General features: G+C 35.5%; 1 protein-coding gene across 1 annotated transcript in view; it reads left to right on the forward strand.

Moving 5' to 3' along the window:
- Positions 1 to 5781: 5781 nt before the first annotated feature.
- Positions 5782 to 24791, forward strand: part of LOC121991135 (midasin-like) — a 45955-nt gene continuing 26945 nt past the window's right edge. The window contains exons 1-24 of the mRNA XM_042545155.1: positions 5782 to 6000; positions 6081 to 6385; positions 7177 to 7261; positions 12513 to 12787; positions 12873 to 13073; positions 13150 to 13313; positions 14466 to 14575; positions 14654 to 14773; positions 15936 to 16014; positions 17445 to 17567; positions 17641 to 17734; positions 17822 to 17918; positions 17995 to 18129; positions 18204 to 18260; positions 18339 to 18515; positions 18601 to 18726; positions 18804 to 20534; positions 21499 to 21566; positions 21641 to 21836; positions 21980 to 22081; positions 22183 to 22488; positions 22713 to 22906; positions 23004 to 23058; positions 23944 to 24139. Of these exons, the coding sequence (XP_042401089.1) occupies positions 5896 to 6000; positions 6081 to 6385; positions 7177 to 7261; positions 12513 to 12787; positions 12873 to 13073; positions 13150 to 13313; positions 14466 to 14575; positions 14654 to 14773; positions 15936 to 16014; positions 17445 to 17567; positions 17641 to 17734; positions 17822 to 17918; positions 17995 to 18129; positions 18204 to 18260; positions 18339 to 18515; positions 18601 to 18726; positions 18804 to 20534; positions 21499 to 21566; positions 21641 to 21836; positions 21980 to 22081; positions 22183 to 22488; positions 22713 to 22906; positions 23004 to 23058; positions 23944 to 24139 (5101 nt within the window). The 5' untranslated portion in view covers positions 5782 to 5895. The remainder of the gene's footprint in view (positions 6001 to 6080; positions 6386 to 7176; positions 7262 to 12512; positions 12788 to 12872; positions 13074 to 13149; positions 13314 to 14465; positions 14576 to 14653; positions 14774 to 15935; positions 16015 to 17444; positions 17568 to 17640; positions 17735 to 17821; positions 17919 to 17994; positions 18130 to 18203; positions 18261 to 18338; positions 18516 to 18600; positions 18727 to 18803; positions 20535 to 21498; positions 21567 to 21640; positions 21837 to 21979; positions 22082 to 22182; positions 22489 to 22712; positions 22907 to 23003; positions 23059 to 23943; positions 24140 to 24791) is intronic.

The following is a 24791-nucleotide window of genomic DNA, read 5'->3' on the forward strand; positions in this document are numbered from 1 at the left end:
CATATGTTCTAGTTGTAGAGGTTATTAGCCACTATAACTTGCGAAACCTTATTTACTGTACCAGTTCAGTAAACATATATTTATGTGCTGAATTTTATAATAACTTGGTTAGGGTAGATGATCTCACTTATGTCACTAGGGTAGCTGGTACGGATATTACATTATCTCCTACCACTATTCAGGACTTCTTAGAGTTACAACCATCTACGTGTCATTTTCAGTGTTACTCTCCTAGGGATCTACCATTTGGTGATCCCTACTCACACATTACTCTGGATACGATTTACTCGTATTTTTTCGGAGGGGAGCGTGTACCCACGGTGACTATGTTTAGGTCAGTAGGCCTTCGAGTTCATAATTATGCAAGGGTTTTAGTTTTATGCATCTTACCACTATCCACTCGCGACATAGCGATGATGCGTCCATTTCATTCCTTTCTCTTGTATACTCTTTGCCATAGATTAGATATAGATATTAGTCTACACATCTTTTAGACCATTATCTACTCAGCTGGATATATCACCAGCGCTTGAGTTCATATGCCGTATTGTCATATTTTGACGACATATTTCACCCACCTACATATTAATGTTACCCGAGGTAATGTTCGGGCCATGACTGAGTTCGACATCATAGGACCTAGGAGCTTCTCTTTAGCAGGTGCCCATGTAGATGATGATGGTGCCATGTCTTGGCGGAGGGGGGCACAACACCAGCCAGACCCAGATGCCCAGGAGGAGGCAGAGCATGATGAGTTTATGGTCTTGTTATTTGGCGAGGGCGCTCCGACCCTTGTACCACCTCCACATCTAGGCCGAGCACCTCGTCCCGCCCCTCGCACTCTAGGCGATCGAGTTGCTGGACTCAAGCTATCCATGACGAGCCTTCATCAGGAGGTCTCCGATTTGAGACGAGACGTGAGACAAGATATTTCTGACCTTCGACGCGATTTGTCCAGTTCCTGAGAGGATGCCCAGACCCGTCACGCTGAGCTGATCGAGATGTTCCATTCCTTGGGTTCCGGACCACCTCCATCCTCATCTTGATAGACTTCCTGATCACTATGTATATTTTATTATGATCATTGTACCTTAACTTTGACATTGACTTATGATATTCTGGGTTACACCTACTTAGGTATATCTCAACTTTGAAAATAATTGATTTTGATTTGTTTCAAAGATTAGGAATTTTAAAAATTATTTCCAAAAATGGTAATTTTCAAATTATAAGGTAAAATGGTTTTATGTTTTCAAAATTTTTTATTTTTAGAATTTCAAAACAATTTTAGCCTTAGACTAGAATAATCCCTTAGAAAGCATGTTCCCCTAGGAATAGTACTTGAGCATCTCACCAAAACCCTAGGATTCCCTTGTTTGTGATTGCCAAACATAGAAAGGGGTGAGATGCATAGGCGAATTACTTTGACTTAAGATGCTTATTTCAGAGCATCGACATAAGTCCGGGCGTTAAATACCAAACAGATATTAATCAAGTTAAGTCATTCAGTTTAGTCAAACACTACCTGATGCTTAGACTTAACTTGACTAACCAAGTGAAAGTTGTTATCCTCTGGATAGTCAGTAAGTAGCTAACTGGTTAGACATATTTTGTAATGTCAGGTTCAGGGGGAGGTTAATTATATTTCTAATTATTTTAAATTACTTTTTACAAAATATTTTCTTTTTAAAATAAGTCAAAACAAAGTGTTTAAAAATTTCAAAATTAGTTTTCAAAATTAATTTTTAAAGTTAAAATTATCTTTCTTGAAAATGTGCTTTATTTTAAACATTTCAAATTTAATCTTGAAAATGACACCTTCTAAACTTGGTTTCTGATTTAAACCTTCAAAACTTAGTCTTAAAAAGTTGACTTTGAAAATTGGATTCTTCAGTTTTGAAAATTATATTTAGTTTTCAAAACATATTTTTGAAAATTTATCTAAATGATTACAAAGTCAGATTTAAATTTATTTTACTTAGTTTAAAAACTTGACTTGAAAATTGAACTTAACCCTAATATTTTTGCAAATTATGTTTCCAAACTATAAAACTCTTTTTGAAAGATTAAGTTAAAATTGTAAATTATCTTGTTAAAAAATTAATAGCGGCTATTTTTTTTAACTTAAGTCATTTTTGTATACTCCCCTAAAATAATTTGACTTACATTTCTAAATTTCATTTACCTTGCGTTTTTTAAAGTTACCTTGTTGTTCTATGTTATTTTGATGAATGTCAAAGGGGGAGAGTTAGGTGGTTAAGTTAGAAGTTAAACAAACAAAAACAGAATACAATTCAAAAACTTAACAACCTTATGCTTGTTTCTTACATGCATAATTATCACTAACTTAACCAGGTTGTCATTGCATTAAAAAGGGGGAGATTGTTGATGCGGATAACACTAACGGTCTAACTCAAGTTTTGATGAATGACAAACATGTTAAGTTAGTTTCGTTGTTATCTAACACTCTGATCGAGTGTGCAGGAGGTCGACGGGCTGACATGATGTCTGGCACGAAGCCCAGTTAGGTCGACAGGCCGACCGGATAGTTGGCACGAAGTCCAAACGGGTGGACGAGCTAATCGGACGTTTGACATGAAGTCCAGCTAGGTCGACGGGCCGACCGGATAGTTGGCATGAAGCCTAGATGGGTCGAAGGGCTGATCGAACGTCTGACATGTAAGTGAAGGTAAGTCACTGGAGGGGAGTGACTGTGAGGACGTGTTTCCAGGAAGGAAACTTAGGCGTCAATCTGATTTAAAACCATTTCGGAACTCTAAGTCGAGATCTTGACTAGATTCCGGTCTCGGAGAGACGGAATCTAATTAATACTCTACTTGTTAAACTTGAACTGTGCTAACATTTTGTTTTGCAGGATATATATATTATATATATACCTCCAGACTAACGTTTTCTTGCAGGAAGGAAGCTGTTGGAAAACTGGGGTCCGGGCGCCCGGAGGCGAAAACTTATCCCCAACGTTGCCTCGCCAAGTGGAGCTTACTGATTGGCTCAGCTACGTCACATCCAGGGCGCCTTGAAGGTTCCAGGCGCCCCGAACCTCATATATAAGGAGGGTCAAGGCTGGAGCCAGAGACAACTCAAGAACTGCTTTTATGTGCTCCTGCGACATTGCGACGCTCTTCCGATGACAAGCTCTTCTTTTTCATTCCGTGTTTTCGTCGGTATACTTTTATTTTAAAAAGCAATTGTAATTACTGTTGCAATATTCTTTGAATTGCTAGTGAATTGCCCATCGAAAGCACCCTTGTGTGCAGGCCTTGGAGTAGGAGTCGACACGAGCTCTAAACCAAGTAAAAGGTTCTTGTGTTAGTATTGTTATTGGTTGTTCACTTTTTCCGCTGCGCATCTCGAAATTTTTAAATCGATATTCACCCCCCTATCGAACTCTATGATCCAACAACTTTGACTTATACCCAATGTCCTCATCTTTAATGAGACGCTTTGCTTAAGATGTCAAAGTATAAGTCTCCATGATCAATGTGGCTTAAATAGTCAAGTCGAAGGAAATTTACACTCGAGCTGTAATAAAAACTTCACAGACATATCTATATATGTAGAGAACCATATGAATTCTTATAGTTGGTTACTCTAATAAGTTAGTTACCGTAACTAGCACCCATGTTTAACTTTCGACATCCTAATGTCTTCAGCTAATGAGTAACAACTGTTTGGTTAGACCAATGAGTATAACCTGTGCTAGTCTTACATAATTGATAATATCCTAATACATTAATTTATTGAATAGGAAATATTTCAATACTTTCATAATTACACAAGTAGAGACACTCACTAGTTGTGATCAAATCACAAGCTCTCACATGCTATGAATCGTATTGCAAACTTTCAGTAAATGAGTTTAACATCCAATCATACACATTGATAATGTGCACTCAATTAATGAAACTTTATTTATCTAATAAATAAATACAAATCATAAGATGACTGCCTTATGACACTTCTTAAATATAACATCCACCACATAAAAAAATGTATGCCAAATCTATCATTCTCGTGTGAAGATGTTTATTTATACCCTATTTATTCAAATTTGAGGATGAGAAAAGGGATAAATTACATATAAATCGAGATCCTATACTTTGTTTATCCATTATAAAAAAAATGTGGATGGATTCAAAATCCGTCCATGTATTTTTTTGTTTTTCTTCTAAAATTGTGTGAAATGATTTTGTTTTCGTTTCTAACCATTAAGTCAATGTACCAATGACTTTGTAGCCTGGTCATTTAAGGTGTGAATCTCACTTGTGAGTTGTGGCGGCTGCAAGCTCATGATAAAGACATGAGATTCAAAATAGCTTACATCTAAAGAGGCCTTTAATTTAAGAACTGTATTAACTCATTCAAATATTGTTTCCTTCATTTGTTTTTCCGAGGGTAGGAGGTAAAAGGTAAGACGAGTTTATATGCAATGGGAATTCAAATTTTTCATAATACATATCATATGTTCATGATGCTCAAATTACTCGTGATACTGGATCATATATCATGATTCATTTATACTTTCTGAATTTATTTTTATGATTAATGAAAAAATTTTCTAGATCAAGATTGATCATTTTCAGAATTAATTGATCTAAATTTTAAATTTTTTATATGTTTTGTGAGGAACGAGCACTCTAATATAACCTAGAAGGGATTGGCTTGATTGCGAATTCACATTTCACATTAAAGTGAAGTCCAAAGAAGTTTTCATGTCGTTATTAGCTTAGCATGAATAATGTGCATGGAAGGTCCCTAATTAACCAAGGGCATGTGTAATTGTAGCTACAAGAAAAAAATTTCCGAGTCTTCCACCACTAATAGAAAATTTAGAAGAATACAAGTAAAAAAATATTATTTTATAAGTAAATTTAATTATTTGTTATTGTAATATTTGTTTAAGAACTAAAGATAAACAAATGAAATATCAAATGTAACTGAAAAATCAATTCAATAATAAAAAGACAAAAATATGTATTTTAACTTGAACAAGTGAAAAATATGAGAATATTGTACTATTTGAAACAGAATAGCATCCCATAGAGCACGAATCCTTTGGTCTGTATTGATTTATAAAATACGGATTAGAGGATGGACCATTCTCCATCATTAGTGGATAGTGACAGTCCTCATTTATTTTACACATGAGACCATCATTTTTCATCAAATGTTCCATCTTCTAATCTGCATTTTATGGATTCGAAGATCTGAACTGACATCGCATGACCCTTTTTATTTTGTACAAATATTACAAAATAGTTAAAATAAGTCATTTCATTATATATATTTTTTTTCAAAATCAATAAATTATTATTTTAAAATTTACTATTATAATATTTCAATCTGTTTGGTATGACTGAGGTAACTGGAACTAAATCAATTCTTATTTTAATTTTTTTGGGATTATAATATTATAATATTTCAATATTTTTATGACTAATGATTTTTAAATAATAATAATAATAATAATAAATGATTAATGATGTTGGGTCACTCTGGGGTAATTGAATTGATCTCACGAAAGTTTTCTATTGGTAAATAAAAAAATGTTCAAAATTTTTACAAATTTATTATAACTGGATTTGAACTATGAATATTTGAATGATAATCTGAATGTCACGGATATTTCAATGTAAATTCACCATAACCCGGGACAATTTTAAAAAAGACAAATTAAAAAAAATAGAATCAGAGCTAAATTTCGTTTATTAACTTTTTCCTAAAACCCTAAACGTCTCGGCTTTAAAAACAACAGAATTCTTCTTCCGCTCTAGCCTCGCTCCGTTCTCATACTTCATCACCTCTCTTCGGTAACGTCTCCGCTCCCTCCTTTCCCGTCACTTCTCTCATCGGTACCTTCGTAGCCCAGTCCACATGTCGTACGACGGTAAGTTTTCCTGCGAATCTTCCCTGAAGCGCCTTCTTGCTCGCTGTTCCGGTCTCCGCTCCGACCGCAAGCTCCTTGCTCTCTCCCAGAAGGTGAGCCGTCTTCGAGTCCTCCTCTCTCCGATTTCAATTATTAGGTTGCGCAGTAATATTAATTATTTGGAATTTTTCAGGTCGGTGCTGTCACCGCGGAAGATATTGCAGAGGCGATCGCGGAGCCGTTCCTTCACCCTAACTATACTATTCCAATAGTCGGATGCTTCCGCCCGCTCTGCCGTCTGATAGTAGACAGGGCCGTGACAAAGCTTGGTAGCGTCCCTAGCTTGATATCGATGTCTGACGAGGAATCGGATGACATTGGAGAAGATGACACTCGCGTGATAGATTTTTATATGGAAAGAGGGAGGGGCTTGCGTCTCCACGAGATGGCTTCATTGGCCTTGTGCCGGGCACTAGATTTGGCACCATTCTTTCTCAGGTAATTGCGCGTTTTCAGTACATTTCATCATCTTCGTTCCAATGCATTTTTTTTTTCCGGTTCACTTCATCATTTTCAATGCTCAATGTAACTTTTTTCTGACTTTGTAGAAAATGTTTTTTTTTTCTCTCTAGACATCTGCCCTCCGTTATACTTGTTGAAGCATAAACTAATTTTGCCAAAAAATTGGATTTACATCTCTGAGGGTTGTACATATTGGGACCATATGGTTTTTATCATTTCCATACGAGCTGAATTTCTAATTTTTGCAGAGAGCAGTCATTGATATCCTGATTGACATGTGAAAAATTTCCCTGTTTTCTGTTTCACTTTTATTTATCCAAAAAGAAGGAATTTGGAAATTGACAAAAAGGAAAACATATGTTGTTAACTTCTTGACATAATTATATAATAATTTTTTTTTTTTAGTTTCTACATGGCATATGTTTGGTTTTCACCAAAATTAAGAAAAATATTATGAAAGTTGAGAATAAGTAATCAGAAAATAAATGCGTTGGGTTTATTTGATCCCTGAAGTTTGAGTAATAAAGTGTGAATTTTGTTGGTTTTTTCTATAGTAAAAATGGAGCATTGGTTTCAAGATAAGGAGATCTTCCCTTCTACAATATCTGATTGTGTATCATACGTTATACTACTTTCTTGTTTTACTTTTTCCTTTCTTTCTTTTATTGATTGGCTGAACTTGGTATATATTTCAACTTCTTGTTATTATCAGTTATCTTCCGTGATCTACCTTTATTGTATTTAGCATGTATTTTCCACATTTGTAGGTGCATCATAAATTATTTCAGATTTTCTCCCCAACCCTTTGCACGCCTCGAGTTGGTGGGTTTTGATTCCCAGATAACCGACAAGGTACTGTTATTTATTTTTCCCAAGCTACAGAATCTTTGAACACATTTTTCTATTTTTAAGAGATATCATGGAGGAGTCCATCAAGCCCCACTTTTGTTTTTCAAGACAGGTTTGGAACCAAATACATCAGCAACTACACTTGCTTTTTGTCTGCCTTTCAGTTTATTAAGCACTTTTTTTGGTTGTTCGGGATGTTTTCTATTAATATTCTTATTACTTCAGTTGCAGAATTTGAGGGATCTTTTTCTGATCCCTTGCTAGCAAAGTACAATGGAAATGACACCTATTTATCTCCTATGCAGTTTTATTGTGATTTCTATGTTAGCAACAAACTCAGTGTTAGTTCTTCTGGTGTGATTTTAAAACCAAGGCTTAAAGTCTCAATGGAAGCCAGAGAATTGCCCCTCAATTAAAACAAGATGCAGCAGTGCCTCACTGCCTTGTCAATCATGTCAATTCCAGTATCACCCCTTATGTCGAGCCTTAATGGTAGTAGAGGTAGGGAAATAAGAAATATGGTTGTGTGAAACCTTAATAGGCGTAAGGATGAGAACAGGTTAGGTACTTACATTTTCTAGCAGTACTAGAAGCCATACTTGTTTAAATATATGCTTCTTGAACCCCTTTATTTAACTGCTTTGGATGATAAATGGATACTTGACCGAGTAGATATATGTAAATATTCTACTTAAATGAGTAACTACACATAATTTTGTTATAAAACTAACTCAGTCAAACCTTATTATTAAGCATAGTCAGGTACCTAAAATATCACTTAAAAAGTTGGGTAATTAATCTCAATTATTTGGCGCATATTACCATCCTTCATGAGGAGTACAGATGAGTAAGGCAAAGTGAAGACTATCCCAACACAAAGGAACAGATCATTTGACCTTGTCTTGCTGGTTTGATATGGAGGGAAGAGGGCATTCTCTTGGTCTCAATGTGGAGGGAAGAAGATGTTGGTGTAGCGGGGCCGGCAAGAGAGGGGGTGAATTGCCTGCAAACAAAAGTACCCTCCTCAAAACTTTCAACTCAAAATAAAAGCAACAATAAAGTAAAGTAACAATGATAGAAAAGAAAAGGGGCTCAGCGAATTGACTTGGTTACAACCGAGATGGTTGTTAATCCAAGGCGGTTGAACAGGTGCGCTAACAGAGTCTCCTTCTCTGAAGGCGGAGAAGCCTTTTACACTTTGAAAGCTCTTACACGTTACTTGGAAATGAAATGCAGAATCGATTTTCATTGGTCCGAATAGCTGTTCGAGACCCCTTTATATAGGGGTTTCAAGACTTATCCATTTCACCTGATCTTCGGGATCAGGATTTGACTCGAGAGGGATCGGTCGACCGATCCCCAGGTTCGGTCGACCGAACCTGCGTACTTGCCCAACCTTCCGTCCAGATGTAGTCTGTGTGGATCGAGCCTGCGTTCGGTTGACCGATCCTATTGTTCGGTCAGCCAACGGTCTCTCCCTGAGCTGGTTCGATCAGCATGCTCGACTAAGTCTCTGGTTTATCTCCGGCTCGATCGACCGATCAGAAGATTCGATCGACCGATCAACCAACGGTTGGTTGTTGACGTGGCTGCTGACGTGTCACCACCGACTGACTTCTGATGATAGGGGTTCGGTCGACCGATCATGGCTTCCGGTCGACTGAACACTTGTCAAGTCAACTTCCCGGTTGACTTACTCTGGTTCTGCTCGCTTGGGTGATTGCGCCAACCGGAATAGGGCTCACCCGAGCCCAATTCCCCGCCTCCTCCTCGAGCAGTCTTTCGTCCCGGCTTTACGCCCCTCGAGCTTCGCGCACGTTCTTCTCGCCCACAGGTGTACTCTTCCGCAGCTCTCTCGTCCTTCGGACGCACCGAACCTGTCGGCTCCATTCCCGTGTCGTCCTTCTCGCTAGCTGCGTCTTCCGCTCAACTTCCTGCGCTCCTAAGCTCCTGCACACTTAGACACAGGGATCAAATACAAACAGGACCTAACTAACTTGATTGATTACATCAAAACAACCACGGGGTCCAACAATCTCCCCCTATTTGATGTGCATCAACCCAAGTTCAAGTTAGGAATCTCCCCCTATTTGATGTGCATCAATCCAAGTTCAAGTTAGGGTAAAAACAAATAGTAATTTTAAGAAAATTACTAAACTAACATTTTAAGCAAAAAAATTACAATAAAATTTGCAGCATAAGTTAAAAATTTGCAACATAAGTTAAAAATTTGCAACATAGTAATTTTAATTTTCCTAACTCCCCCTAAACTTGTTACTCCCCCTAAACTTGTTACTACTCTCCCCCTTTGATCACAGCAAAAACTTTTAGTATACTAAGTCATTTCTAAAGTCCCAAAAAATTTTCTAAGTCATTTGAAAAATTTGCTAAGTGAAAATTTAATATTATTTTCAGAAAACTTAGCTTAGATAATTTTTAAAAAAATCACTTTTAGAAGAGAATTTTTCTAAGTAAAAATTTCAAGCAAGAAACATTTTTCTAGATATAAAAATATTTTTGAAGAATTTTCAGGAAGATGTTTAAAAACTTTTCAAAGCATTATCCATTTTTTAATTTTAATGCTTTATTAGAAATTTAAACATTTCATTTCTATATTCGGCTTCCAGGCAGTGGCGAGATACTAGACCTTCTTGGTTATTGGAGCAACAACCACTTTCTAGTCAAAGCCTCATAAAGAAATCTTAATGTTTAATTTTCTCGCTGAAAGCTCTTAACTTATAAAAATTTTAATCTAGCAAAGATTTTGGAATCTAGTATAGATTCCTTCCTATTGGGTTATTCAAAAACTTAGGGGTACATAGTTTCTAGGAACTTTCCTAAGTTGTCCTTGATGTTTTCTAATATACCAATTTAATTTTCCATAAATTCTTAGTTTAGATTTTGGGAATTTATTAACGTATGCATCATTATTTTTCAATTTATCAATTTCAACTTTTAATTTTTCATTTTCTAATTTTAGATTATCATACATTTATAGTGGACATGTTTTTGCTAGGTTCAATTTCAATTCAGCATTTTCTTTTTCTAATTTTGCAAGATCTTTCGTCAACACTTTGATGAACTGAAAAGACTGAGTAGGGGTGAGATTACGTACCTTACTTACCTCACTTGGTGATGCTCCCCCTTCATCGCAACGTTCTTCTTCTTCTGATGATCCTCCCCCTTCATCTATGCTCATCTCTGAGTCCGAGTCATTTTCAAAGAGATGATTGGCCATCAGTGCTACTTTTGAGAAGGCTTCGACTTCTGACTCGGAGGATGAAGAATCATCCCATGTAGCCTTTAGACTCTTGCGTGTTGAGGACGTTGGTTTTTGAGGCTTCTCCTTGTGCTTTTTCTTCAGTTTGGGACAATCATCCTCAAGATTATATTCCATGTCATTGATCCTCTATGCCTTTCAAGTCCACCTCATTTTGTGTCACCCAAGTGTGCACCTAGCAATTGGCCTATAGTTTATTGGATGCACCAATCTCTCGAGCTTTACTCCATGCTATCTAATTCTCCATGCCTTTTGAGTTCACCTCGCACCAAGCCTCTCAGCCATTAAACACACATTCTCCACAGTCACATTTGCAACCACTCAATGCTCCTCGCCCAGTGTCATAGAATCTCTTCCATAGCTCCAACACATTGTAGGTCTTCGTCTTCTACCATTTGGGCGGCACAAAGTGCCTCAATCCCGTCGAGTCAACTCACTTTTTTAGTTTTGTGTTTACTTTGACAAGTTCATTCAAACTTGATGCACACATCAGAAATATGGAAATACAAGTAAAAGCTAACTCATACCTTATGTGAAATACATCAAAATATCTACCTGACCACTTAGGAAGCTCATTTTCCCAATAGACGAGGAAGATGGTATTGTTGGTATATACCTGTTCTGTTTGCTAGGCAGTAGGCAAAATGGTATGCTTCTCATGCCGATCTGCATGACGGTTATGAATTTTCTTTAAACTCATTATTTGGTTTACATACTCTCATTGGATAGTTAATCAACAATCAGAAAGAAACTGAATACTAAAATATTGAAAAATTATCCTATTTGTACCTCACTAAGTTGTGGCAATAGCAACTAAAGTTGAAAATAAAATTTGTGAGGACCAGATTTTAATCAAAAAATTAATTTTAATTTTAGTCAATATAGAAAAAGAGAGTAATGGGAAAAAAAAAATCAAATATTGGAAAAGTATGAAAAATGTTTAGAAATAATCAAATAAATGTTACATTGTTTTCACATTCTTAGCTTTTTAAACTATATTTGCACAATGTCATTCTTTATTTTTCATCAGGACGACAGACATTGCAATGTAACACACTAGTGAGATCTGAGATCATTTCTGCATATTACTTCTGAAAACGTTAAATTATTGTACAGCTTGTTTGATTGATGTTGGTTACTGCTGGGACTACGTTTAAATTAATTAATTGCATATGTGTGTGTGTATACACATGAATGTTCATACACACAGGTAGTCTGGAAGTAAATGCTGATGGCAGTCCCAAGACTGAATGAAAAAGGTTGAAACAGTGTTAAAATTTGTTTAAATCTATGCACATTATGGAAAGGAAAGCTGAAAATTCAATTTTGTAGTAAAAATTGTTTTTTATCTACTTGTTTTTTACAATTGCAAGAGACAATGTTTTCATTCTTAGTACTGCTAAAAGAATTCTATGCTAGATAGCATGCTCACATGCTACAGTGACTTACAGATATACTGAAAGCCACATAGACGCTCAAGGAATTATGTGGTTGCTTATTGAGGCTCATGATATTTGTTAATTACAATTGTCTTTACTTGAATTTTTGTATTATGGTGCAAGCAGGTCAACACCTCTAGATTCTGTCATGTGTTTCTCACTTTGTCAATTACATTATGAACACACATGAAAGGAAATATTCTCGTCAGTATTTTTATTCTAAAATGTATTTTTAGTTTGTTGCTATGGTTGTACTCGTATTTTCCTGCTTAGTATGTTTTACATGATTATTATATTTCTTCCTCTGTTATATATGAAGTTTATGTTTTGCTTGTTCAATGGATTTTTTACATTTATTTTCTCAGTTTGTGCATCTTGGAATTCTTCAACATCAATCTCATTGTCATTGCTTGTTACCTACAAGTTTGATTCTTCATCATTTCTATACTGTGACTAATATGTTTTCTTTTTGCCTTATAGTCTGATATGACCTATAATTTGATCTTATGATTCATGATCGTCTGTTTTATCCCAGGGTGAAAAGCATCTTCTTGATGTAATTCGGTTAACTTACCGTTTTTTAATAATGGAGCCACAAATATTTTCTGGCTTATGGGATTGGACCTGCTTTTTAGACCTTATGCAACAAACATCAAATGTTGGGGCTAGCCTTGCTCCAAGACGCCTGATAAATATATTGGACATAAGATGGTGTGGAATTCAAATTCTCTCTACTTCTCTTAAAATAAGTGATAGAGCTACTGAAGATTTTGGCTTGGGTTCAGATGAAGCTTTTGCCTGTTTACTTCGGTGAGTCACATTAAACTATTTTCACATTTACAATTGATAGTTAACATGTTACTTTGCTACATAATATTATGAACAATGTGTGTAGGTTTGAGGAATTCTGCCAGGATACCTCATTGGAAAAGGCTGGATTTTATCTCCAATTAGTCGAGGAAGATCAAGAAAGGTTCTCAGTTGGAATTGATAATTTTAGTCAATTTTTTGACTTTGACTATCATAGTCTAGTTTCATCTACTAATTTGCTTAAGATTGAGTCTGGAATAAAGGATGTTCGACACAAGGTTTTGCGGTATGTTTAAAGAATTCTCCTTTTTATTTTACCGAGCCTGTACTTTCTCATGATTAACAGGTGGGCTTGTTTCCAGTGTTGTGCCTGGTAAGCCATTTGTCATGACTTCTACGATTAGAAGAAGTTTTGAGATGATATTAATGGCGGTGGGTCAAAGATGGCCCATACTTCTGCATGGTCCTGCTGGTTCTGGAAAAACAGCTATTATTAATATGTTGGCAGAGATCAGTGGGAATCAAGGTACATTTTGTTGTTCTTCTAGTTCCCATGCAAAATAGTGCTTTAGTCAGTTCTTTAGATGTATTATATCATATATAAAAATTTCAGGTGGATCTGTTCCATATATGACTTTTAGGATTCTGTCATTTACTTTACTCGTCTACCATGTAAAAATTCCTCTACATACCTTGTTAAGCATACTTCCTTTTTATTTAATCCATGGGGTGTTCATGACATTGTTTTCCATGTTATAAGTTTCACTAGCCATCAAATGATTGTGCCAATTGCAATGTTTAAATCTCTTGCTGTGCTGGATTATCTTGTTTTGAATAGTATCTAAGCTCGGTTTGTATTGACATCAAATGATTGTGCCAATTGCAATGTTTAAATCTCTTGCTGTGCTGGGTGGATCCACCAAAACTTACCATTATGGTAAATTATTGAAGTTAGATATTGATCAGCACTTGATAATTGCGCTTGTTTTTCCAGTGCTAATGTGCCATAAAGTATCTAGTGTGTCACTGTTGCTGAATGTGCCATTAAGTATCTATTGTGTCGCTGGTGCTGAATGTGCCACTGAGTATGTTATTGTGCTAATATGTTTTGGCACACTTTGTGAAAATTTTACTATGAAAGACTAATTGCTATAGTCTATATAGTAAACAAATAAAGTGAAAATTTTACCAAGTAGTGGGGCTGTGAGAATCAAGGACGAAGACTGCTGGAGTGTTCTTAATGATCAGTGTAGGGCATGGATTAGAATGGAATTGGGCCCATAACCATGTGTCACAAAATCAAATTCTAGTTATAATACCACCTGATGCATCATTGGGATAAATCATGTGCCTCATCTACTGGTACTTGAAAGGGTTTGTCATTATAATTGTTTCTAAAAGGAACTTTAATCAAACATACTCATTGATTTTCCTACATGCTTTGACAAATTAGAGCTCTGGTCCCTTGCTTTCTAATGAATTTTCATATTAATACGCAAATGGGGTGATGGGTTAACTGATGCCAATGATTTATTCGTTTAAAAAATCAAAGAAAATCTAACGTACCATTTGTTTCCTAGTTGTAATAATTTACTGATCCAATTTTTCACTACTTGTATTTTCTTTTGTGAATTTGTGTTTATTATTGAATAACTCTGTATTCTGTTATTGGCTTTAGTTTTGTTCATTCACATGGCCGATGAAATGGATAGCAAAATGTTGATTGGGAACTATGTTTGTTCGAACCAACCTGGTGAATTTAGATGGCATCCTGGTTCACTTACACAGGTTTGTTTAACCTTTTAAGGTAGAAGCTTCGAATGTTTTTTTTTGTAGATTTTACATTCTTTAATTCATTTTTGATAGGCCATTTCAAAAGGATATTGGGTCGTGTTTGAAGACATAGACAAAGCATCTATTGAGGTGCAGTCAATCATATTGCCCTTGCTAGAAGGTTCAAATATTTTTGTTACTGGTCGTGGGGAGGTAATTTCTCTAATACTTGTGTATATTAAGTGGCCAACTGATTAAGTATTCATATTATTCAAGGTTATATTGCCATGTCTGTCTTGAATGTAAAACACCCTGGCCTAATGCGATCTGTGGTTTACAAACCATTGATTTCACCATTGATAAATTACCTTAATTTGCAGTTGGTAACAGGAAGGGCATTTTACTATAAGAGACATTGAATTTTCATTTGGGAATTGAGATTTAGATATATAACATGTATAATCAGTTAATCACATGCTGTACTACTTGAAATACTTGCCTGTCCTTAATTTAGGTAGCCTAATGTATCCCTTGCCAAGAATTGCATTGCCTGACCTTAATTTAGGTAGCCTAATCTATCCGTTACCGAGAATTGCATTGCCTGTTAATCATTTTCCTTCTTGTTTGTTGCAACCCTGACGTACCTCACTAAGCTTTGTATATTTCCCTGGGTCAACTTGAGGGTCTTGTTAATGGTGGGTAAGGTTAAGAAATCATATTTCTGGATATATTTTCACTTGCATAGATTCTTTGTAAGAGATGTATCTGTTGCCTTGCATAGTTTGTGTGCAACTTCAGGATTAACTTTTAGCTTGACAGAAGTGCTTGAGATTGTCTGGTTCTTGCAATAAAATAATCCAGGTTCACAGTGCCCTCCCCATGAAGGGGAACAGCTACCTCTTTTTTTGTTGTAAGATGCCAAAGGCAGGTGCTTGGCAAGATAACTCTACCCTCCTGATTTTTTGACCTTATATTATCATGTTGGAACAAATAACTATTGGTTCAGCTGCCAGTTCAAAATTCCAAGGAAAGTGAATATTGGGGTGTGTTGCATATCTGGCCAACCAGCAGTGTCTTTTCTGTGTATCTCTAGGATCTCGCAAATTTAATAGGCTTCTCTTTCCTCATCATATATGTAGATGTTATTCAACTGGAGTTTACTATCAACTATCAAGAGATATGGTTTTGGTGCTCAGAGGTAGGAGTGGTAATTGGATTAGTAGAATATATGTCACATAACACCTTCCACTTTCCCAATAGTGTCAACGTTCACATTTATGACTTTTAAGCTCCTTCTTTCACCAATTTCTTCCTTGTCTAAAGTATGACTCATGGACATGCTACTTTGTTCACTAGCTATTGATGTGTGGCGCAGGAAATTGATGTCAGTGAAAACTTCCGTATGTTTGCCACAATATCAACCTTGAAGCATGAAGTTTCACATGAGATTGAAGGTAAAGTAGGAATAAGGCCTTCTAATGAATGCTTTAGAATATGATATTTTGCAAAAATGCCCAATATACTTTACAATTTAGTTTCTAAAAAAATGGTGGACATGTGGAAATTTGTTATATTATCGTGTTAAAATGTCCTGTATGTGGATATAAATAAAGTAAAATTGTCTTTGTATCAATTTGACAAATTTATGTCTTTCAGTTATCAACTAGCGGTGATTTACTTTGAGTTAACCCATTATAACATTCCATCTTTTCAAAGCTATAGCCAGAGATTGGGATCACTGTGCTGCCAATGCTTCCTGCATAGTGCATACTTTATCCTCTCGCTAAAATCTCCATCAAATTCAACAGTTGGAAGAAATAGACTGTTTTTCTTGTCTAGATATGGTAGAAAAGGGTTTTTTTGATTGTTTTTTGACATATCCCATATGCCTCAACAATTCCAAACAAATGATTTAAATTCTAGCCTTCTCAACTACAACAGTTCCATTATGTATGTTTGCTCTATGCTCCCAACTCTAATAGGCAGATTATTGTTGTCTTCTTTTTGACTTATTGCTTATTGTTTTTATCCACTAATGTGGACTTGAAACTAATTTCTTGTGGTATCAACATTCTTAAAAATGTTCCTGTGTCTCTGTGACCAAGGATGCAAATCTCTTCTTACCTCTTTTTATCTTATTAATCTTTTATTATTTCATGTGTCTGATAAGTACAACCACAAATTTTCTGTCTTTATTCTCAACAATCTAATTCTTTGTTGTCAAGGGAAACATACCCCTCGATCCACTCTTGTGTCACCCACGACTTAAATGTGTAGTCATTGAATGTTCCTTCATATTAGTCTTTATTATTGTCACATATTTTTAGAGATTTTGCCTTATATCTTAGCCTTTTCACCATCTCAACCTGAATCTGTTTCTCTTCATCAGCAACTTCATCATCCTCTCCACCTGATCTTTAACTTTCAAAACCCTTCCACTACAAATGTATTGTTGAAATAAGGAATTGGCTTCATCAGATTCTTAATCTCCCACCATTGTGCCAACAAAATCTCTTTTTAATATAGATGTACCACTAGTGTTCTTTCTACTCTTCATTCTATTTATTTCACATGTTTTGAGTTTCTCCTTTCACATTTTACCCAAATATTTTTCATAATTCTTTTTTTGCCGATGTTATGAAGGGGAGCTTTGGTGCAACAGTAAAGTTGCTGCCTAGCGAAAACTGCCTTATGCAATGTAGGGTAAAGCTGCATACAATAGATCCTTCTTTGGAATCCCACATGGCTAGAAGCTTCATGCACCGTGTTGCCTTTTTTGTTGTTTTGTGGATGTTATCATTTAGTCATCAAAGGCAAATTCAGTAGTGGAATTATCAAGAATGTATAGTTGTACAAATTACAAACTCTATATGTAATTTTGCAGGAAGGCTCTCCTTTTGTACTTTATGGAGGAAAGTGTTAGTTAAAATTCCTAACAATGGAGACATGACCGAGATTGTAAATGCTTGGTATCCAAATTTAAATCCACTTACCTCAAGGCTTATGGGTATGGTTTTTTGTTATGTTTGATTGTTTGTATATACTTGAGTTGGCTACATTATATGATCTAATTTCTGCAGATACTTTCGTAATAATAAACTCTCATTCTTCCAACCAAGTGGGAGCCCATGCTTGTGGGGGTTCATCTGGCGCTGTATCTAGGTTTTCATTGAGGTGTGTTGTTCTGTGGCTTTCTGAGTTCCTCAGAAATTGTGGAAACACTGTCAGTTTTCAACTCACCTTTTTGTCTGACCTTTTTAGGGATCTTTTGAAATGGTGTAAGAGGATCTCAGATTTGGCTATCAGTGTTTCTGGTTTTCCAATTTCAGTTACTGATTGCCAAGCTATTTATCATGAGGTTTTGTTTGTTCTATATATTTTTTGCAGTAAGATATAGATTTCCTTAAGTTTTACAGAACTTGAATGTGATGCAGGCTGTTGAGACATTTGTTGCATACCTCCCCTGTTCACCAAAAAAATTGTTAATGATGAGAGAAATTGCCAAGGTGTGGGGTGTTCCCTTGCCAGAGACAGAACATGATTATCCTCCTAACAAGCCTGTTATCCAGGTTTGTCTTATTTTACATCAATGAAGGTCATGTTTATGGTCCATTTCATTGCTTACATGTGCAATTTATCTCAGAGTTGTAGGTCTCATCTGCAAGTTGGAAGAGTTGCTCTCCCGTTTACTCAGATTCCAGTTAGATCAAAAGAACTCAGTTTTCCCTCTAATTATCTTACTTATTGTGATAGTTAATATTAATTTTTTTGTGTGCAGAATTTGCCACCTGGTAGACCCTTTGTTGGTATTCGCAGTTCCCTGCATGCTCTCGAGAGGGTTGCATCCTCTGTGAAGTACAATGAGCCTGTTCTTCTAGTTGGAGAAACTGGGACTGGAAAGACAACTCTTGTGCAGAATCTTGCAATGAGACTTGGGCAACAACTCACTGTCTTGGTCTGACAAATAATTTGATTAAATTATTTTATTCTCATCATTGTATTTTTTACTGTGATTTTAATCAAAACAAAGTTTTATGCAGAATCTTAGCCAGCAAAGTGACATTGCTGATCTTTTAGGGGGATATAAGCCTGCTGATGCACGCTCAATTTGTATACCTCTTTACCAAGAGTTCAAGGAATTATTCTGTAGAACTTTCTCTGAGAAGGTTTTCAAAATATTTCACTTTAAGTTCATAGCTTGATTATTGTACAACCAGTTGATTAACTTGGATATTTTTAATAGGAAAATGAATCTCTACTTCGCCATCTTGAAATATATGCTGTTGAAAAAAAATGGAAGAAGTTGCTATGTGCATGTCAACAGTCTGTCGACTACGTCATTCAGCGTGCTCCATCATCTTGTGGCTCGAAGAGGAAGAGACCTTTGACAGAAGTTCTTCATGAGTGGGGAACATTTTCTTTGAGACTTAAAGCTGCTCAGAAGCAAATCGGAACTTCTTCGGGTGTCTACTTTAAATTTGTCGAGGGAGCTTTTATAACTGCTTTAAGGAACGGCTATTGGATTTTACTTGATGAGATTAACCTTGCTCCTCCAGAGACATTGCAGAGAATTACTGGAGTCCTGGATAGTGAGAAGGGTACGCTTTGTCTGGCTGAAAGGGGTGATATTGATTACATAGATCGTCATCCATCCTTCCGGTTATTTGCTTGCATGAATCCGGCAACAGATACTGGAAAGCGTGAATTGCCATATTCTTTAAGAAGTAGATTTACTGAGTATTTTGTAGATGATATTCTGGACGAAAATGATCTGACTCTTTTTGTTAGGCGATACATGGACGAGATGGATCCTGATAGTGGATTTTCTAATAGGATTGTTCATTTTTACAAAGCTGCCAAACGAGAATCAGAGGAGAGGTTGCAAGATGGGGCTAATCAGAAGCCACAATTCAGTTTGAGGTCTCTTGCACGTGCTCTGGAATATTTTAAAACAGCAGCAAAAACCTTTGGCATCCAAAAAGCTCTTTATGATGGATTTTGCATGTTCTTTCTTACTCTGTTAGATTGTCCCAGCGCGAAAGTAATGCACAGCATGATAGTTTCTTATATCCTAGGTGGAAGTTTACCCAAAGATGTTCCTTTTGATGCCTATTTCTCCAGCTCAGTTGGGTTTTTGGATGATTATGTTCTCACTAGAAGTGTTAAGGAAAATCTAAAGAACATTGCACGGGCAGTTTATATAAAAAAATTTCCTGTTCTTTTACAGGGCCCAACCTCTAGTGGGAAGACTAGCCTTGTACATTATCTTGCTTCTGTTACTGGTCATGAGTTTGTGCGTATCAACAATCACGAGCATACTGATTTGCAGGAATACTTTGGCACCTATATCACTGATTCCCAAGGAAGGTTGCTATTCCAAGAAGGTGTATTAGTGAAAGCAGTGCGCCTTGGTTACTGGATTGTCTTGGATGAGCTGAATCTTGCTCCATCTGATGTATTGGAAGCCTTAAATAGATTGTTGGATGACAACAGAGAACTTTTCATACCTGAACTTCAAGAAACTATTCGTGCACATCCTAATTTTATGCTATTTGCAACTCAAAATCCACCTACATTATATGGAGGACGGAAAATGCTATCTCGAGCTTTCCGTAATCGATTCTTAGAGATACATGTTGATGAAATTCCCGAAGATGAACTTTCTATGATTTTGGAGTTGAGGTGCAAAATTCCTCCAAGCTATGCTTCAAAAATGGTTGAAGTTATGAAGGAGTTACAGTTGCATCGGCAACACAGTAAAATCTTTGCCGGGAAGCATGGCTTTATTACTCCCCGTGATTTGTTTCGATGGGCAAACCGGTTTAGGATGTTCGGAATGTCCTATGAAGATTTGGCAAAGGATGGTTATTTTCTTCTCGCTGAAAGATTGAGAGATGAAAATGAGAAAGTCGTGGTTCGAGAAGCTTTGGAGCGCCACCTTCGTGTGAAACTCAATGTGGATAACTTGTATATGGTATGCCATACACTACCTAGGCTTTGTTAAAATGGTTCTCTTTGTTTTTCGTTGTATAGTTTATTTGTGCTATGTTTTGGTCATCTATAGCTGCATTTTCACTTTTCTTTGCCCTTCACTGTCTATATTATTTATGCTGGCATAATATCCGTTTTTCATACTACCTGCAATTGGTTCTTTGTTATTGTTCTATGTGCTGAGAGTGTTGGTTGCTGGCATATATTCTGACTTTCTTTATCCATTTTTTCAGTTGTCTATACTCTTTACTAGGAACTTTTTCTTTTGATTTGATGAGCAAGAAGAAAAGGTTTATGTTGCAATCTTCTTATGAGCATATGGCAGGAAGGTGAATTTGGGTATTTCTTTGAATAAGTTATTAGAAGGATCCGGCTTAGTGAATGCACTTGAACTACTTTGGTAAATGAATCTTCGTGAAAGGGAATTCTCCAAGAAAGATTCTTTGTCGGTCTCAAAGTGTTTTCTTAGATTGTTGAACGTTAGATGATAGCTTTTCCTTTATTCATTTATATGGAAATTGTTACGCTATTTTTTATTTTTTGTGTTTTAATTTTTTAATGTTTCATTTTTCTTGAAACTTAGTTAGTTTGGGAAATATATCTATGGTTGAGATTTGCTGGTGCAAGAGATTGGTGGTTGATGGACCACCTTTTCTGGGATGCCCGCTTGGAATGTTGTGTACTTGATGATATGAGTGACATTTTTTTTTGATTTCTATCATCTTTATGGTTGCGTCATACATGGGATCTATCGGTCTCTAAGGTCATCAAGATCAACTTAGATCAACATTTTAAATTCTTGATAAGTGTATATCCAATATGAAATCATTAGTGTTTAAAGAAATCACACCAATGAGTACAAATTCCTATCTATCTTTTTATTGTGCCTTTTTTACTCATTTTGATGCTGATGTGATAATTGATAGTTAACTTTATTGGAGTTGCAGGAGGCAAATCAAGATCAAAGTTCTCTCAAATCCATTGAACAAAATTGTTCAAACCAAAACTTTGGAAAGTTAGTCTTCACCAAGTCTTGATGTTCAATTAGTTTTGTAGTTTCTCTTCTTATCTGTGGTTTCTTTGTTGCAGTATCACATGGACCAATAGTATGAAGAGGTTATTTTTTCTTGTTGAACGCTGTTATAGATTGCGTGAGCCTGTTCTCCTGATTGGTGAAACTGGTGGTGGGAAAACAACAGTATGCCAATTGTTGAGTGTTTATTTGAAGGAGAAGTTGCATATCTTGAATTGCCATCAATATACAGAAACTTCTGACTTCATTGGGGTCTGTTTGTGCTCTCTCTACATTTGAACCCCACCCTTCTTTTTGTACATTTATCTGCATGCTCATGTTTTTTCTTCAACCAATTATATAGTGATAGATACTTGTTGCTTGGCATATTTCTCTGATCTTGTTTCTGTGTTCAGGGATTCTATCCTGTACGAGATCGTTCGAAAATGTCCAACCTATTCATACAGCTAATTGAGCAGATCAATGCATCGAGATTCTTTAATTTCTTCTCCAGAGAAGTATGCATTTTGAAATTCTTTTATTGCCTCTTATTTCATATCTTAGTTATATATTTTTCCTTGAATGCCAATTGTCTATTGTGAATGTCGAGTTCATGCAGGAACTTTCCACTGACATTACAAAAGCTTCATCGACTATCACTATCCTAAATGAACTTGTGAATACCTATAAGCAAAATATACCTTTGCACACAGTTATTAGTCAACAAGATCTCAAAGTGTTTCAGCAATTGAATAGTGATCTTATACATCTCCATCAGAAATGGCAGACCATATTCCTTTGGCAGGATGGTCCCCTTGTGCAAGCAATGAAGAATGGTGATCTTTTTCTGGTTGATGAGATTTCCTTAGCAGACGATAGTGTTCTTGAGCGCTTGAATAGTGTTTTAGAACCTGAAAGGAAATTGGTAGGTATTTTCTGATTAGAACTATTTTTTGGTCTATAACAGTTATGCATGTTTGGGATCAACATATTGAAATCTCATACTAATTGACTTGCTTGAGGTGATTAATGCACCTATTGTTTATCATCTTGGTTTGGGTTACATGAAGTGTTTTTTTTTGAATTGTTTGCAATATCATAATATAACCAGTTTAAACGATAGCTTATGTAGCTAAATTTACTTGGCAGTCATTAGCCGAGAAGGGCGGTGCTATTCTTGAGCAGATAACTGCACATCCAAATTTCTTTCTTCTTGCAACAATGAATCCAGGTGGTGATTATGGGAAGAAAGAATTATCACCAGCACTACGTAATCGCTTTACAGAGATATGGGTTCCTCCTGTCAGTGACATGAATGAGTTTAGAAGTATTGCTCAGGAGAGGTAATTTTTACTCTGGTTCTGATGAACTATCCGGTAATCTTGAGGTTAATTTTGAACAACAATGGTAGTGACGTTTGTTATATTAATTATGGAACAGATTCATTAATCCAGATCTATCACCCTTTGCCAATCATATGCTCAACTTTTGGGAGGTACTAAGCATTTATGCCAATTGTTAGTTAGTGCACTGATTTAATTATATATTTTTTATTCTTTACATCATTGAACAGCTACAGATGATAGTTTTACAGACTAGTGGTGCTTAGCTTTATATGCTTGTTTTAGTTATGGCATATGGGAACTCAGTTCATGTGCAAGTTAAAAATGCTATATTAGAAGCTCAGTTTTTTTTTTCCAATACTCTACTGCATTGTGCATGGTTTGAAATCTTGTATCACACTTAGTGGCATAGTTAAATCATTTCATGCTGTTAAATAATTGAAACTCAATATTGATTAACATGTTTTCTCTCGTGTCTATCATGCTGATAGTGTTGTGTTGTGCCGACATTTGGGTTTGAAATTTTGTACCACACCGAGCAGCATAGTTAAAATTGTTTCATGCTTTTAAAATTGAAACTCAATATTGATTAATATGTTATCTGTTCTGTGTTGATTGTGCTGATATAGTTATGTGAGTTATTTTTTCTAGTTTGTTTTTTAAGATTTTAATTGAATTTATTATTTAATTATATAGTTTACTGTTACATAAACAGTAGAATTTATACCAATTCGGTTTATCACACACTGATATAGTCAATGAATAAAATCCATCTGAATCCATCCTGATAAATTAACTGAACTATATAGGTGTTATATTCTTAATTTGATAAATAAAAATACTAAGCGAAAGGGTATTAAAGGAATAAAAACCATCTAAATTAGTCTTGGTAAATACTTTGAATAGTTGATGATGTAATTTATTGCACTCTAATTCCAACTTGTTTTGTTCTTTGATATAAATCTTACGAAGCTACTTTGCATAATTGTTTGATGCCCTGTTAATTGATTTTTGTCTAATATTTTTTTTATGGCCAGTGGTTTAACATGCTTCAAATTGGTAGATCTCTTACATTAAGAGACTTATTATCATGGGTTTCTTTTGTCAATGTTACGGAGCGAGACCTTGGATCTATATGTGCTTTTCTCCATGGAAGCTTTCTCGTTTTACTTGATGGATTAAGTTTGGGTACGTCTGCTTTTTATATTTTATATTTGCTTCTTGGCCTCCAATGTCTGAAGATTTCTATTCTTTGATAGGCAATAGTTTTGAATTTATGAATGACATTTGTGTCAATTGTGGATTATATATTTGTAAGAATGAGGAAAACTCAAAAAAATATACAATAGCTGAGAAAGGGATTGAGAAAACAGTGAATGAAGCAAAGAATAAAATTTTTGAACGATTATATCGAAAATTGAATACAAAAGAGCAGGGGAAAGAGATATTTATAGAATAGTTAAAGTGAGAAAGAGAGATAGACGAGATTTTATTCAAATAAGATGTATTAAAAATGAATGAAATAGGGTATTAGTAAATATACAAAAATAAAAGAGTGGTGGTAGAAGCAAGGTTTAAAATCTCGACCCATGATATTTCGGTCCCAGATCGGAACGATACGGTTTTGGTATTGTATTGTGTCATATCGATATGGTTTCGGTATATATATATATATATATAGTAATTATTAGATAAATATATTTATTGTGTATAATTTTAAAATAAGTTGTATATTGATTTTATATAAATTCTCCATTATTAAACAACTTAATATTGTTAGAAAAAATAATTAAATATAATTTTTTAAAAGAAAATTGATCTATCAATAACTCGAATTAAAATTGATACATCACAGAACAACCTTTCTAATACTAAAAGGAGTGAC

The sequence above is a fragment of the Zingiber officinale genome, chromosome 6B (genome assembly GCF_018446385.1).
Source record: "Zingiber officinale cultivar Zhangliang chromosome 6B, Zo_v1.1, whole genome shotgun sequence".
Classification (NCBI taxonomy): Eukaryota; Viridiplantae; Streptophyta; class Magnoliopsida; order Zingiberales; family Zingiberaceae; genus Zingiber; species Zingiber officinale.